The sequence below is a fragment of the Tympanuchus pallidicinctus genome, unplaced genomic scaffold, assembly GCF_026119805.1.
Source record: "Tympanuchus pallidicinctus isolate F22 unplaced genomic scaffold, pur_lepc_1.0 scaffold32, whole genome shotgun sequence".
Classification (NCBI taxonomy): Eukaryota; Metazoa; Chordata; class Aves; order Galliformes; family Phasianidae; genus Tympanuchus; species Tympanuchus pallidicinctus.
In genome coordinates, this window is record NW_026294750.1 from 4,020,919 (window position 1) to 4,036,447 (window position 15,529).

General features: G+C 54.3%; 1 protein-coding gene across 1 annotated transcript; it reads right to left on the reverse strand.

Moving 5' to 3' along the window:
* Positions 1 to 10,795: 10,795 nt before the first annotated feature.
* On the reverse strand, positions 10,796 to 13,994 carry RBM15 (RNA binding motif protein 15). Its single transcript, XM_052698434.1, has one exon. It carries the CDS (start codon positions 13,885 to 13,887, stop codon positions 11,026 to 11,028), a length of 2,862 nt encoding a protein of 953 aa, XP_052554394.1. The 5' UTR covers positions 13,888 to 13,994; the 3' UTR covers positions 10,796 to 11,025.
* Between the last annotated feature and the right edge of the window lie 1,535 nt (positions 13,995 to 15,529).

Sequence of the window (15,529 nt, forward strand, 5' to 3'; positions counted from 1 at the left end):
GTGTGAAGCGTTCTGTGGCAGGGCTGGGGATATGGGCTACCCCTGAGCTCCTGTCCTACACCCCCACCCCACTGCTGGGATCCACCAAGAGCCGAAGCACAGCAGGAGCTTTAGCTTATTATCACAGAATCACAGAATCACCCGGGTTGGAAGGGACCTCAAGGATCATGTAGTTCCAACCCCCTGCCCAGCAGGGCCACCAAACATCCACATTCAGATCAGGTTGCCCAGGACCCCGTCCAACCTGGCCTTGAACACGTCCAAGGACGGGGCATCCACAACCTCCCTGGGCAGCCCATTCTAGGGCCTAACCACTCTCCTTGTAAAGAACTTCCCCCTAACATCCAACCTAAATTAACCTTATTAACTCAGCCTTATTAACTCAGATACAGCTAGTTAGCAGCAGGGAAGGAGGCAGGAACAGGGATAGGTAGCAGAGAGAAGATCTGAACTTCCAACGGGATGCAGTAACAGCTGGGCACTGCATGAATGATCACAGCTGAGGGCTCAGAGCTGAACCTGCTCTCCTTAAAGCCAGGAGCACAGTAGGGCAGAATCACACCCACCCATCGGGATTCTCCCCCCAAAGCAGCAGAACCCACAAAGCCCCAGCCCCACATGTTGGCCCCACGCTTCCATTTGGATGGATGAGGGGTGTTGTTCCCCTGTAGGAACATTACTTCGAACTGCAGGGCGATTCCAAGCACAGATGAAGTGGTCTGTAGGGCACAAAAAGCTGCAGTGGTGTCGAGGAGCTGCAGGGAGGAACATTGGCTCGCAGGTAATGGGCCAAATTCAGTGGGCACACAACTAAGTGATGCCAAAGAAACCGTGCATGCTTAAGAGGGAAATATGAGAGCTTTGAATCTGCAGTCAATGGGGGAGTATCAGTGGTACAAATGCCTTGCTTTTCATAGACCTGCCCATCTCCTGCAGAAACGCACAGGCAGCACCTGCTTCAGAAATTGTCCTTTGCACCTTTATAGCACGTGATTCAGCTGTGCCAGCTCATCCTTGGGGCCGGGGGAGGATCTGCAGTGGTGGGTCAGCTTTTGAGCAACAGGGCTGTCAGGCTGAAGCAGACCAGATGAGGCACCAGGGGATAAAGAGGGGTGAGCGGGACCACTGTGATCGGTTGTGAGCCAGCCCTGCACTGAGCATCGGGCTGACAGCTGCAGCAGAGATTAAGCTTTCATTGGCAAATTTAAGTTTTCACCTCTTGCAATATTCAAGCTCCTACTCACGTTCCTGCTGAACAAATTAAGACTGCCACGTTTGCTGCTGCAATAGGAACCATCCGGGCTGTGCTGCTCTACACTCGGCTTCAGATTCTCCAAATCAAGAGCTTCAGACAAAGCCACAACCCTCTCATTTTTCACCTCAAACACACGTGCTGTGCTTCCTGCTACCCAGCATCATGAAATGCAGAGAACAGAGCTGATCCACAGCCTCAGTCCACTGCACTGACCTCTCTGCCTGCTTTGCAGCACCCACCTACTGCATGCTCTAACCTCTCCCACGCAAGCACTGCTGCATTCTCACCTTCTTCCCCATTGAGAACAGACCTGCAGCAGGACAGGGTGCATTGCTTTGCAGCCCCCACCTCCTGGGTTTCCTCTCCCATACTCTCCCCTTGTGCTCTTTCCAATCCAAGAGCTTAAAAACTACAACAAAACCCAACAACCCTTCAGTCTCATTCTGCACCTCTAACACGTGCGCTTTGCTTCCCGCTGCCCAGCGGTGCAAGACCCAACCATCAGAGCGACGTGGGAGCAGAGATGCTCTCCAATGCAGTGACCCACACCACTGCTTCCTTACTCTTATTTAGGAAAACTGAGGGTCTCCATCATGCTTGCATCCCCCACCCCCTTCTGCAAACAGCTCTGAATTCCCCATTTCCTGCAGCACCCAACCCACAGCCTGACACCAGCAGCCCAGAAATGACTCAGCATAGGCAGGGCACCTTTCCTGTGCCCTGATCACCTCCTCATCTCCATCCAAAAGGCTCAGGAGCCCCACGCTGTCCCAGCTGACGCACAGCACCAAACCTTCCTCGCTGCAGCTCAGGACAACCTGTGCAGATCCACTCCTCTCCTCTCAAACCTTTTGCTGAGGAGGCAAGCACAGAACAGATGCTTTAGTTTTTCCTCGCATGGCTGAGGAGCAGAGCCATTCATTGATCCATTCACGCACAACGCACACATCACAGCGACCACGGGAACATCTGCCCACAGGAACATCCTCTATCCCAATGAAGCCCTTACAAAGAGCTTCCTAAAGGCAGCCCTGCACGGTGGGCTCTGCTGGGGCAAAGCAATCGCCATAGAAATCTAGCTGTAAAATCCCCACCAGAGCTGAGGAAGCTGAAAACCTTCGCAAAAAGGTGCAGCAAAGGTCATCAGTGAAACCACCCTCCAGGGAGCGTGAGGGGAAACTGCTGCACTGCCATCACTCAGTGAGCTGCTCCCAGAGAGCAGCAGCACCCACAGACCTGATCCTGCCCTGAGGGCTCTGCAGGAGCTGGGAGAAGGAAAGCTGCTGGGATGCAGCTGCAGCCGGAGACGGCATCAGAAAGCAGTCTGCACGAATCCTTGCTGCACATGGGAATTGGTTCATGCAAAAGTGGCCAGGGGCCGTGGGCTCCTTCCATCCCACCCTCCCCCGTGCTGTGATCCTCTGATATTCAACACCTCAAATGCTGCTGTTTTCAAAGAGCATCGTGCAACTCTCCCCCCCCCAGATCCGCATCCAACACAGCACGCTTTCACAGCCAGAACAAACCAAGCCTCCCGCTGCTTCAGTTCCTCCCTCACACCTGGGAAAGCTGCCCTTAAGTTTAGGAGAGCTGCTTTCACTGAGGGTGATGGGAATTCATCAGCTGCCCTAATGGAAACCAAAGAGAAGGAGGAAAAAAAAGGAGGACGTGTTTGATGAAGTAAGTTCTAGCTTTGGGTTAAGCTTACAGAGCCCAAAGCTCACTGAAAAGGCCTTCCAGCCTGCAGTAACCTCAAAAACCACGAACTCACATCCATGCCCACCAGCAATTTCACAAGTCATTAATGGACCAAAGTCCCCACTCTGGAGTGATGCAGACTTTGGCTCCTGAGCTTCTGAGCACTCTCCCCTGCAGATATCTCTCACATAGGTGAGATAGGGCTGGGAGGTGCCTGCACACCCAGCACTCCATAGGACCCATCCTGAGCCCTCGAGCCTTCATTCAAGCAGGGGAAGGAAACCCTAGAGGACGAAGCAAAGGCCGTGAGGAAGAGCAGAGGTATTTGTCACCAGCCCCGTGACAGCTGGGAACGTGTCTGCACTGCTTTTATTGCCTTAGGAAGAGAGACAGGGAGCAGGGAGAGGAGCAGCACGAGGGATGAGCCCAAGTGCTGCAGGGCAGCCGTCACACACGGCAATGGGGCTGCATGGCTGCAGGAACAGCAGCTCCCTGCCTGCGCCCCCAGGGCTCTTAGTTCTGCAGTACTCAAAACACAGCAGCGTCGTGCAGGAGGAGCTGCTCCTCACCAAACCCATCGCACTGCAGGGAAAGGTGCCAGCACAGGGCAGGACGCGGTGCTGACAGTCAGCCCGATCCTTCCCCAGTGTCTGGGGACAGGAAATACTGGAGCCAGCTGAAAAGCTACGGGCTGATCTTCAGATCCGATTGCAGAGCTAGGTATGAAGGTCAAAGGCAGGGAAACGAGTAGATGAAATATCCATCAGCCACAATTAACCTGGAGCTCAGCACCCGCACAGCCCTACTGCAATTAACGCCATGCCGGAACGGGATACGAAGGATTTGCAAACTGAGAGAAGGTTTTGCCATCTCACCCTCACCCTCTGCTGCCAGCACTGCCCACAGCAAAGCACAGCTGACCATCCTCACCCTCCACAGCTCCATCTCCCCATCCCCAAGGCAGCTGTAGGGAAGCACAGCCCTGCAGCCAACACAGAACCGCAACGCTTCCCACTCCTTTCCCTTCTGCGAGGGCAGACACGTGGCGAGAGCAGATCCTCAGAGAGCATTTGCCATTTCACTGCAGAGCCAGCTCGTTATCAGCCCAGAGCAGGAGCTGGGCCATCTGATGCTTAAAGTGATTAATTGAGCTGCGGCTGGGAAAAGCACAATTTGGGGGGAAAAAATAGGAGGTGTGAATCCAAGGAGCTGCTGCCCCTTCTCCTCTGCTCCCATCTCTTCCTGCTGCAGTGCACTTCATTAAACGGTTCTCTTTACAAATCCACTTTCCCCTGATTGCCTGCCCGAAGTCTCGTTAACCAAATTAACACGATGCACACAGAGCATTTAATGAAAGCCGGGGTCCACCTGGCAGCTGCAGCACCCCTCTGTAAGCAACCAATGTCTCGTTACAGAGCCGCCCCATAGGACCTCCAGACCTGTGAACAGGACCACAACAACCAGCAGCAGAACAGCAGGACGGCACAGCTGGAGGTGTGCAATGCTTTGGGTCGCAGCACAGCTCACAGCCCAACGGCACACGCATGCACAGGCACTTGCAAAACACCAATTTGAACTACAAACACCAACTGCAGGAAGAAAACCTCAGCTCAGGACTCTCCCCACGTCAGCAAGACTGGAAACCTCGTTGGTGATACCTACAAATGCTCTCGTTGACAACAGATTCATTTAGACGCCCATACCAGCATCCCATCAGCACGCACAGCTCCACACTGCAATTAGCTCGATTAAAGGCTGTGCCCTGGGTGAGTCAGCTCACAAAGCCAAAACATCAGCTCTGCTTTCCCACACCGAAAACCCATCCTGTGGGCATGGAAACCTCGTGGCATCAAATAGGAGAACCCCAAAGCAAACACGAGGCTCATCCCAGCACCGAGCAAAGCCCATTAGTACAAGTGAGCAGGCACCCGAGGCTGGAGAAGCAAAAAACCAACAGGCAAACAACAAAACCACCTCTTTTTACATCACAGTTCAGTCCAAGCTCTCGACCCCCTTACCTGTTTTTGGGGATCTACACAGCTCCGTGCCCTGGGAGCAGCATCCTTCAGCTGGGAGGCCCTGCAGCCCTCCTGTATGGCCACAGGCCAGCACCAGGTTGTTTATCCACGGCAGGCGAAAGGATGTCAAAGCAAATCAGGGCAAGCTTGCGTTTCAAGGCGTCTCCATCTGCGAGCCACGTTCATCCTAACGCTGCACCAGAGGTTTCTGAAGGCGACGACGCAGCAGTGCCAGCTTCCTCTTCATCCCGACGACGGTCAAACTGCGCCCCGAAGTCACCGCAGAGCCTCGGCCAGGGGAAGGCAGAACAACAGCAGCCAAACGCGGCGGGCCGCCTCCGTCCTCCTGTCACCATTGCACTGCACAGCGTGCTCGGCCGCAAGCAAAAGTGCAGCCGTACCTGGGACGCGATCAGGGCGCATGCACATCCGAGGCAGGTGGGGTGGGCTCCAAAACCAGCACTGAACACCAACGCAAAGGTTTTAAATTAACCAACACCGACTCGTCGTCCGTCCTGAACTACACCCAGCACCGCACAACCGCTGCAAAGGGAGGCAACTGCTGCAAAGGGACGGCTGCAAAGGGCCCGGAGGTGGAGGAGCAGCTCCACGTGTGGAGGACAGGCTTTATTAACGGCATCTAAACACGCTTTTAACGCCTCCTGTCAGGTTTTTAGGTTTGGTTTTTTTTTTTTCCTGCTGTAAAGGTTTTACGTGCAAGATTTCAACGCGCTCTCGAGCTTTTTTTTTTTTTTTTTTTTCCTCTCTCTCTCTTCGAACTTAAAAAATAATAATTAAAAAAAAAAAAAAACGATTTAAAAAATAAAAAAAAAAAAAATGAAAACTAAAAGCCCAAAACAAGCGAGGTGAACCAAAACCGATCAGAAACACAACATTCAGCAAACTCCGGCTCTTCGAAGCCTCGGGCACCGTTGTGCTGCAGGGCGCCGCCTCCCTGCTCCTCGCATGCCAGCATCAGCACCGTACGGATGAGGATTGAAGCAGCAAAGGAAGCCCGGTGCTGCCAAACCAAAGGGTGATGCTGGGTTCTTCCAAGCAGGTAAAACACGCCGGTCAATGCAAAAGCTCCGTTCTCCCCGCTTCTCTGCGCAAGAGCCGCAAGCGTCGGCTCAGCCACCGAGCAGCAGCAGCAAAGAACCCCTCAGCTGCAAACAAAGGGGTCAAACGTTTGTTGTCAATTCACTCCCAGGCAGAAAAACCATTTTCCTCAAAAGAAACAATTTATTTAGAATGAAACAAAATCAGCTCAACTGTGAGCGCATGTTTGAGTGACAGCTACGGGAAGCTGTGTGAGCCATCAAAGGGGTATTCCTTTACTTTTCCAGCAATCTTGTGTACACAGCACAAAGCAAAGAGGTCATTTTTTTTTTTTTTTCCACTTAAAACACGGCCATTGGCATCACAATAGCAGATACACAACTTTTTTTTTTTTTTTTTTTTTTTTTTTTTTAAAGCTGCCATTTTTAGTAAAATGCACAAATACTAAACAGATAAGCTTTCTTCCATCAAGAGGCCCATGTAAATTCCACTCAAGCCACAGCTTCTCTTCCCAAAGGTCCATTAGAGCTCGGTATCCCATGCTGTTGTCCTCTGCAGTCCGCCAGCTTTGCTTGCAGGAGGAAAGAAAACGTTATTCCATACAATTGCATGCAACAGATTTCCCCCTCCTTACATTATACAGAATGACAAAGCCTTCCTGAATACTCTACCCAGACTTCAAAGAGCACCAACACCACCCAAGGGCACGAAACCTCCAACGAAGCCACCTTCCATGTACAGAAGCACAACGAGCAGCACGGCGTTCGGTTTTGGACCGAGGTTAAAGCAGGCTTACAGCATCAATGGTCACCAGACTGAATTCATTAACAGCCAGCGTGACAAATCAGAAGGAGCACCCATGAGAAAAACCAACCCAAGCGATGCCAACGGGGTTGGCTTTCCTCAGAGAGCATCTCCTGAAGGCAACACATCAACAGAAGCACCACATTCAGTGCTCACAAGGCTCTCTTGTGCTCTCAGCTCTCCCGTGCCATTCTAACGCCGTTAAAGGAGAGGGCAAAGCAAAGATGCACCCCATAGGATTGGCAGCCGATGCTGTTCAAGTTGTGTTTCTCACCCGTCATTTGCACACAGCCAGAAGTGCAGGCGTGGGCTTGGTTAACCATTCTCTGAACAACACGCTCTGCTTTCAGCCTAATAACGCAAAAACCATCCCAGCATTCAGGTTAAAATTCATTGGAATACCTGTCCTTCAGCACAATCTGCAGAAAGTCCATAGAAAATGGGCAGACAAGGGGGAAAGAACCCCAAAAACTCTGTATTATGCATGGCAGCAATTTTCTCCACTCTTGTTTCTGTTCAACAGGCGTGCAAGAGGCTCCACAGGAGCACTGCCCTCACCACTGTTTACATAAAGCCCGGAACTGAGTATTTCCAAGCCATTTTCCCTGAGTCCTCAGAGTTTTTGAACCTGTCTTCACAATTTTCATTCACTCCTCCTCCACGTTAATACTTAAGGCCTTTCACCTCGGTTACCATCAGCTCGATGGCTCTGCAACGATGCGAGACACCCCAAGCTCTCCTCCGTAGGGTCACCAAATCATTCCTTCAACATCCATGCACTTCAACGGAGAAGGTTAAGGTTTGCCCGGCACATAAAATCCCTTCTCCCTCTGCAATGCTTTAAAGGATCCTCTGGGACTTGTAACCCAGAAGCCTCCACCCGCAGAGCTGATGGTAACAGGCAGCAGCAGACCGAGCACCAGGCTGGAGCAAACAAAGCCACTGGCCAGCAGCCAAGGAAGTTGCGTAAAGTTTCCAATTAAAAAAACAAAAAAAAACCAACAAAAAAAAAACACAACCCTACTAAAATCTTAAACAAAAGTCTGAGTCATTTGAGGTTCTTTCCCCAAAGCATAAAAGCACAGCTATACAAAATGATTCAGGAAAAAGGACATCCTTTTTCCACAGTAATTCAACAAGGAACGCTGGCTGCGCGCGACGTCAGAAGGAATACTGAGCTCCTGCCTGAGCAACATAATGCCAAATATGATTAGAGAGCTGAAGTCTGCTACATCTGTTCTGCTCTAGACAGAAGTGGTGTCACATACGGACCTCTACACGCGGTCAGCCCTGGCCAAGATGACTTTCAGAGGACAGTTACTCCAATGGTGCACGCTTTGGGGCCCAAGGGAAAGCACAGCCAACGCCGTGCCAGACTCAATGGCAGCACGCGACTAAGAGCCGGCAAAACAAATGTTGCCAGTCAATGAATTGACATTAATTACCCTCAAAGGGTGTTAAAAATCCTTGCTTACAAAACAGAGCAGCAACCACAAAGAAACCAGATTTAAAGAAGCAGGTACTCCGTCCCACAAGAAAGCAGAAAACCTGGAGTCAAACACAGCCTGCCACGCTCCCTGCTGCCCTGCGGCGCAGCGCGGCTTCGACCCATAAAAGCACAACCACTGCTATTGAACAAGGAGAAAGGCAGCCCACGCTGCCCCAGCTGCTCACCCACAGTTTGCTCTGATGCGTGGACAAGCTGTGTTGACCCCAAGTTTTACAGGCTTTAAAACAACCGCAGCCATCCGTTGGGTGTCAGCATGAACAAGCAGCGTGCTCAGCAAGCGTCAGCGTTGGACGTCAGTGGTAACATCAGTGCTTCTTCTGGGGCCTTGGGCAGATTGGAATTGCCAGCAGTTCAAGTTTCTTTCCCTTCAAACTCTGCTCCCCGCTTCGGATTCAGGGGAAAACTCAGCCCAAATGCAAGGAGCACTGAAAGCAAGTCAGCAGCGGCGCTGATTGCATGCCGACACACAACAGACACCTGTGAGAATTCAAACAGACATTCAGTGCAGGAAGTGGTGAGCACACCAGATCATCTCCTAACACGCCGTTATCTGCACTGTTGGTGCCATTCTGAGGAGTTCTCCTTGTTAATAGTAAGACGAACGGCTGATTTCTGCCATCTGTTACATTCACATTGAAGGACAGGAACCCAGGAAGCCCGGATTTCACCCTCAAACACTTAAGAGCATTAAATGAGGCTTTTAGAAAGAAAAGTGGCTCTAAAACCAAAATTTGCTTTCAAGTTACGCTGCCACATTCAAGTTCTCAGCTCCCAGTGATGCTCGGGATGCAGCACTGCTCCTTCAGGCCACGAATGGGAAACCCAGCCCCAATGAATGCTGCTCCATCAAGAGGTCCTATGGAAACGCACCTCTGCAACAGCGAACCCCAGTGCACCACACAGCTGCCGTGTCCATACAATACATTCAACACATCTCCTTCACAGATATGACTGGCAACCCATCCCCACTCTTAGAATGGGGTTTTTTTTGTGTGTGTGTGTGGTGGAAGTCGATGGGGAAACCAACCTGCACCAATCATTGGAGGGCAACCGAGAGGAGCAGTGCTGCGTTTACATTGCCCGTCTCTGAAAATGGGGCTAAGTGCAAGACTACATTCTGGGTTTAAGTGCAAGATTACATTTTAGGGCCTGTGTATCAACACAGTCAGAGTCACCCTTCAGCTCAGAAGCCAGAGACAACATCCCTCCAGCTGTTAACTGAAACAACGGGGGTTCGGATGCCTTTTCCCCCCTCATCAGTGCTGCATCAGCAAAGTGTGGCAGCTGGAGGAAAGTGCCCAGTGAGGGGAAAACCAATGAGAAAACGAGCAAAGTTCTTTGGAAAAATCGAGGCAAACTGTTTCCTCCCACCTCAGCACCCAGGAGCGCTTCTCCAAGATGCTAAGAACACTTCATGCCTGATAAACCTCATGTAATGCCCACTGTATGTACCTGAAAAGCTCCTAGCAGACAGCAGTTCCTTGCTATTAACAAAGAGGTAAAAGGATAACGAGAACTTTTAGGTAATTAAATTATCACAGAATTAAAACCATCTCTGGAGAGAAGCACACTTGCTCAGAGTTTGCACTGTGGAAGCAGACCCCACTGTACCTGCAACTCTTTGAGAAAGGCAGTAAAAACAAAAAACCACAATATATTCTTAAAGCACCTCCTTGTTTTCTTGCATACCAGAGTAAGCACAAGACATTCATGGTTTGTAACAAAGTCCTCAGCTATTTACCAAACATTGTCACTGCTACAAACCCAAAGTGCATATATGGGATACAACAGAACTGAGAGAAAGAGGAGAAATACGCCTGCTGTTTTGTTTTTGTTGCTTTCAGAAAACCAACCCAAACAAAGCACACTTTTCAGTGCATGCATTCTGTGGGGGCCAGATGAATCAAACACCCAATCAAGGAAACTCACGTTCTGCAGTGAACCCAAGAGCAGGTGCTGCTCACCTGAAGGACATCGACCTCGAGCCACAGGACTCAAAGGGAAACCCTTCAGGCTCCTGAGGAAGGGGACGACGTGGGCCTGAGGCCATCACAGCACAACCACGATTCAAAACAACAGCTGACACCAGGCTGCATTTAGCAGGGATGTGGGTTGTTTTGTTTTTTTTTTTCCATTCAAACTACTGAGTGCTTTAAATCTGGTCTTTTTCGGTTCGGAACTCTATAACAGAGGACGAGCTGTCCGACTTGCTTTAAAAATACATGAAATGAGAAAAGGACACGAATCGAAACGAGGAAGATGGGAGTTTGTTCTTCCCTCCCCCCCCCATCCCACCCCCTTCCCCAGTCTTTTGCTGTGGGGTTTTTTTTTTTTTCTTTTTCTTTTTTTTTTTGTCATAAATCGAAGCAGGCCGAGCCTCCCTGCTATCCCCACGGATAAGGGATTCTCCGAACATCCTACTCACTCTAATGGCTAACCAACCTTTTCTGGCTTCTAACTTTATAGAAAAATGCAGTAACAGAAAAAAAAAAAAAGAAAAAAAAAAACAAAAACAAAAAAACAACAACAAAACAACAAAAACGGGCAAGGAAAATCACCTACAAAGATCTAATTTAAAATAACGACGGGGCTGGCTAAGGCTGTATCCCATAGCACCTGGCACACGCTGGAGGGGCTGTGTGGAGGAGTAGGCAGGGTTGGGTACAGAGCACACGAGGGCCTTAGGATGCCCCACGGACGATGATCATGACCAGATAGTCGTCCTCTGATTTGGCCAGCGCCTTGGCCGTGGAGTCCAGGAACTGCTGGGAGAAGTCGCAGGGCGGAAAGGCGTGCAGGACCCCGCTGTTCTCCTTGTCTTTGTTGCCCCCCACAGGGAGGCTGATCACCCCAGCAGCCTGCTTTTGCTTTAGGTAAGAGACCAGATTCCTGAGCGGCCTCTGGGTGGAGGTGGTGGCCTCGCCAGCCCCGGCTGCGGAGCGGTTGTCTGATGTGCCAGGCACGGCCAAAAGGATGGCATAGCCATTGGGACCAGCCACCTTGATGCGGCGGTTCACCTCGTCCAGCTTGGGCTGGTCCAGACGAAGACGTTGGGTGATCTTGAGCTGAGCTACTTTCCCACCAGTCGCTCCCTCCACAAGGAGACTGCTGGCAACTCCGAGGTCCCCCTGAAGCAGATGCATATTGGACGGGAAATTGCTGTTCTTCAGCAGAAGCATCCCCTGCCACGCCAAGCACAGCTTGGGGGCTCCCCCAGCCTGCGACGCTCCGTCCTGCTGCTGTTTCTGAGGTGGAGGTTTGAGGCGAGAGCCTCCACCGCCTCCCTCTGCAGCACGTTCATCCTTTTTGGCCGGGCTTTTGCACTCCTGTGCAGCAGCTGCTGCAGAAGTGCGATGTTTCCGCTCCCTTTCAGCGGAATTCTTTCGGTCACGCTTTTCATTCTGCCCCCTCTCCAAGCTGCCCCTCCGCGACTCCCGGATGGGAGAGGGCCGCTCCAAGAGGAGCAAGCGGGACGACGAGCGCTCCGGGTCGCTGCTGTAACGCTCCCTCCCTCCGACGAGCTCGGGGCTGCGGTCTGGCGGTGTGGTCGTGGTCAAGCAGTGACGCTTCCGAGAGGAAGAGGAGCGCTCGCTGTCCGGAGAGCGGTCCAAGTGCCGGCCTCCGTCCTCGGCCAGCCTCCTTTTCCTAGGCTGATCCCTACTACTGCCCAACTCCCGCTCCCCTCGGTCCCGCTCCAAGGACCAACCATCCCGACGGCGTTCTAGGCTTTCCAGTGGGTCGTAGGCAGCTGCTCGGTTACTCCTGTCCCGTACAGGGGGTGGGGGTGGCACCCACTCTGTCTCGGGATAAAGGTCTCTGTCACGGTCTCTATAGAGTAACGGTGGCGTCCTGTCCCGGGCCCCCCGAAGCGGATCGGGAGGGGCTCCCCGGTGAGCCCCAAAAGCAGCCGCCTCTGCCACGAGCTCGTAATGAGCAGGAGGTGGCAAAGGCAGGGGCTGCAGGTAGGGCTGCTGGTACCGATGCTCGGTATCCGCAAAGTCTACGCGGAGGCGGCGGTCCGGCCCACCCAAGGGAAAGCCACGCATGTGGGTGCACGCCGCCTGCGCCGCGTCCAGGCTCTCGTACTGGATGTAGGCCCACGAATCACCTTTGCGGTAATCAATGGTACGAATGGTGCCAAAACGATCAAATTCCCTGGCCAGGGCGGCAAGGGGCACCCAGGGCCCGAGACCACCCACCCAGAGCCTGGTAGTTGGAGTGGCTTTACCATACCCGATCTTGATAGGGTTGCGCAAGAGCACCTTTCCTGACATGGCCAGCTTGGCCCGGTGCGCCATGTCCAGATTTTCAAATTTAAGAAAACCATAAGTGCTGGTCTGCCCGCGCCCCGGCCTTTTGATGTCCACCTCAGTAATGACCCCAAAACGGTCAAAAGCTCGGCGTAAATCTGTCTCGCTCACGGTGATGTCCAGGTTGCCCAGGAACAACGTGCGGTTGGCCCTCTGGTCATCCTCGGGGCTGATCTCCTCCTCGCCAGCAGCTCCAGCACCGCCTCCTCCTCCACGGAATCCCCCAGCAGCCGCCACGCTGGCCACCCGCTCCAGCCCGTAGGCCGGCCGCACTCGCGCTTCATAAAAACCCCCATAGTCCCTCTCCCTCTCCAACTCCCTGGGCAGAGGGGGCGGAGGCGGCAGGCGGCCCAAAGCGAGCTGCTGCAGCCTGTAGTCCCGATAACCCAAAGCCCCACCGCTGCCGGCGGGGGACAAAGCCCGCTGCGTCGCCCCGGCTGCAGGATGCCGTACAGCCGCCGCCGCCGCCGCCAGCCCCACGGCGGTCGTTCCGTAGGGAGATTCCTTATCCAGCAGTGCCGGCGAACGGCTGCTCCGCCTCCGGCTGCTCCCACCGCTGCTCCCAACGTAGACGGCCTCGATTTTCAGCGGGCGGTCGTACAGCACAAGGCGGCCGCGGGCGTGTTTGGCAGCTCGGGCATCCTCGGGCCGGCGGAAGTTGACGAAAGCCACGCGTTCATCAGCAGCGCCGGTGCCGGGCGGGAGGCGGCTGATTTTAACGCTCACGTCGCCGAAACGTTTGAATTCGTGGAACAGCCCGTCCTCCACCGCCTCGTCGCTCAAAGCCGAGCCCAGCTCGCTGATCTTCAGCGTCTTGTACTCCCCGCCGCCGCCCGTCTCGGACGAGGAGGACGACTGGGCTGCAACCGCCGCTCTGGACTCAGCTCCGCGGCCGCTGCCGCTCCGCGACGGCTCCGCGCTTTTACCGCCGTAACTGTGCCGCCCGCCCCCGCCGCCCGCCGCCGCCGCCGCCGCCCCGCTCTCGTACTCCCGGCTGCCGGCGCGGGCGGCCTTGTCCGTGTGCGGGCCGCGCCGGCCGCTGCCGCTGTTGCTGTCGTTGGAAGCCGCCGCCGCCGCCGCCGCTTTGCCGCCGTTGGAACCGCCGCCGGAACCGCTCGGCTTCTTGCTGCTCCGCTCGCCGCGCGCAGAGGAGGAGGAGGAGGCCGAGTCCTCGCCGCCCCCTCCGCCCCGCGACCGCTTGGCTTTGGCCGGGGAGCGCTCCTTGCCTTTCATGGCGGCGGCCGGCGGGGCCGCCTCCCGCCCGGCCCAGCGCCCCGGCGGCCTCACCGACGGACTGACCGCCGCGCTCACGCATCCGCCGCCATCTTGGAAGCCGCGGCGGCCGCCGGCCCCGCCCCCTCGGCGCCCATTGGCCGTTTGGCGCCTCGCCCCCACCCTCTCTCTCCCGCCAGGCGGAAGGCCCGCCCGGCCGCCCTCTCGATGCTGGTTCCCATTGACTCAGGGAGATGTCCGTCTACGGGCCGGCCTCGCGCGCCGGGAAGAGCCGCCCCCCGTCCGCCCCTCCCAGCTATCTCATTGGATAGTTAGAAAGGGCGCGGCCTTCTGATTGGACGCGCTCTCCTGTCACTAGGAGCGGCTCGGCGGCGAGGGACCTCCTTTACTCATTGGTCATTGGGCCAAATCCTCTCCTCCTTCCGATTGGCTTTCTCACCTGCCAGTTGTCGCGGCCCTGCCGCCCCACCGCTCTCCATTGGTCCGCAGGTTCCCGTCGTCCCTCTCAAATTCTCGCGAGCAGCACTTTACCCGCCCCCTTTCTCCATTGGCCACTGCTAACCCTGCCTGCCCAGCTCTGACTGGCTGAAGCCAACGCCACTCTTGAAGAAGCGCGGGCAGCTGCTCACGCTCCGCTCTTCGTTTACCATTGGACGAGAAAATCTCCCCAGGCATCTGATTGGATGCGACCTGGAGCACGCGAATTGGCTAACGCGGTCGTCAGTCAGGAGCGCTCTGATCTTGATTGGTCTCCTCGGGGAGGTGGGCAGTAACGGGATCACTCCCCCTGGACGTTTGCGTCCAACGGAGAAGTGAGTCGGGGTTTTTAATAGCGGCCCGTTCGGGTTTGTGTCGCACTGTCGCATCTCCTCCATCTGACAGGCGCGGTTCAGCGAGCCTCGCAAAACTGAGTGGGTTTGAGCTGTGGGTAAATAGCTGGAGTCTAAATATAGGGCTAGGAGCGATGGGAATTGCTTGAAATAAGCTGGGCTTCGGAAAATGAGCTCCTATCGCTGCTCTCCTGGGGAGACACGACAGGAGGAGAGAGCTTGGCCTCTTCTTTCCCCCAGAGGAAAATCACTGCCCTGTCAGCACCACTGCTGTATGCCTCCCTTCCAGGACCTGTGCTGCTAGGAAGGATTCTGCACCCCGAGCTTCAGGAAGGAGATCCAACCCACAGCGTGCTTTGGGGAGCAGAACATTCCAGAGTTGAAAACAAAACCCCAGCATTTTGGTTTAGAACAGATAACCCTAACCCCCTTCATCAGCCCTCCATGGGTGTCCCATGGCTCAGGAGTTGCTCCTTGGCCAGGTGAGATCGAAACGTGGGGGGGAAATCCTCTGTTGCCACATTGCAGCTTCGCCTTGGAGGCTGCATCTGGTCAGACGTGGCACAGCTCCACGGCCTCGAGAAGAAACGCTTTGAATGCTGGAGATTTCTAACTGCCAAGGTCCTCAGGTTGGGAGCGAAACACAGAAATTAAAATTCCACAGCTGATGAGTCACAGCTTAAAAGACACCTTGGGGGAGCACTGGGCCGCATCGCCAGAGGGACGGCTCTCCTGGCAGGCGCTTCAGTTCATTTCCCTCCTCCAGATCCTCTCCTTCCAAGCAGGGACTTCTCCTCTGAAGTTTATCCACC

Coding starts and splice junctions, on each gene's coding strand:
- RBM15 (XM_052698434.1), bottom strand. CDS start 13,887: ATGAAAGGCAAGGAGCGCTCCCCGGCCAAAGCCAAGCGGTCGCGGGGC.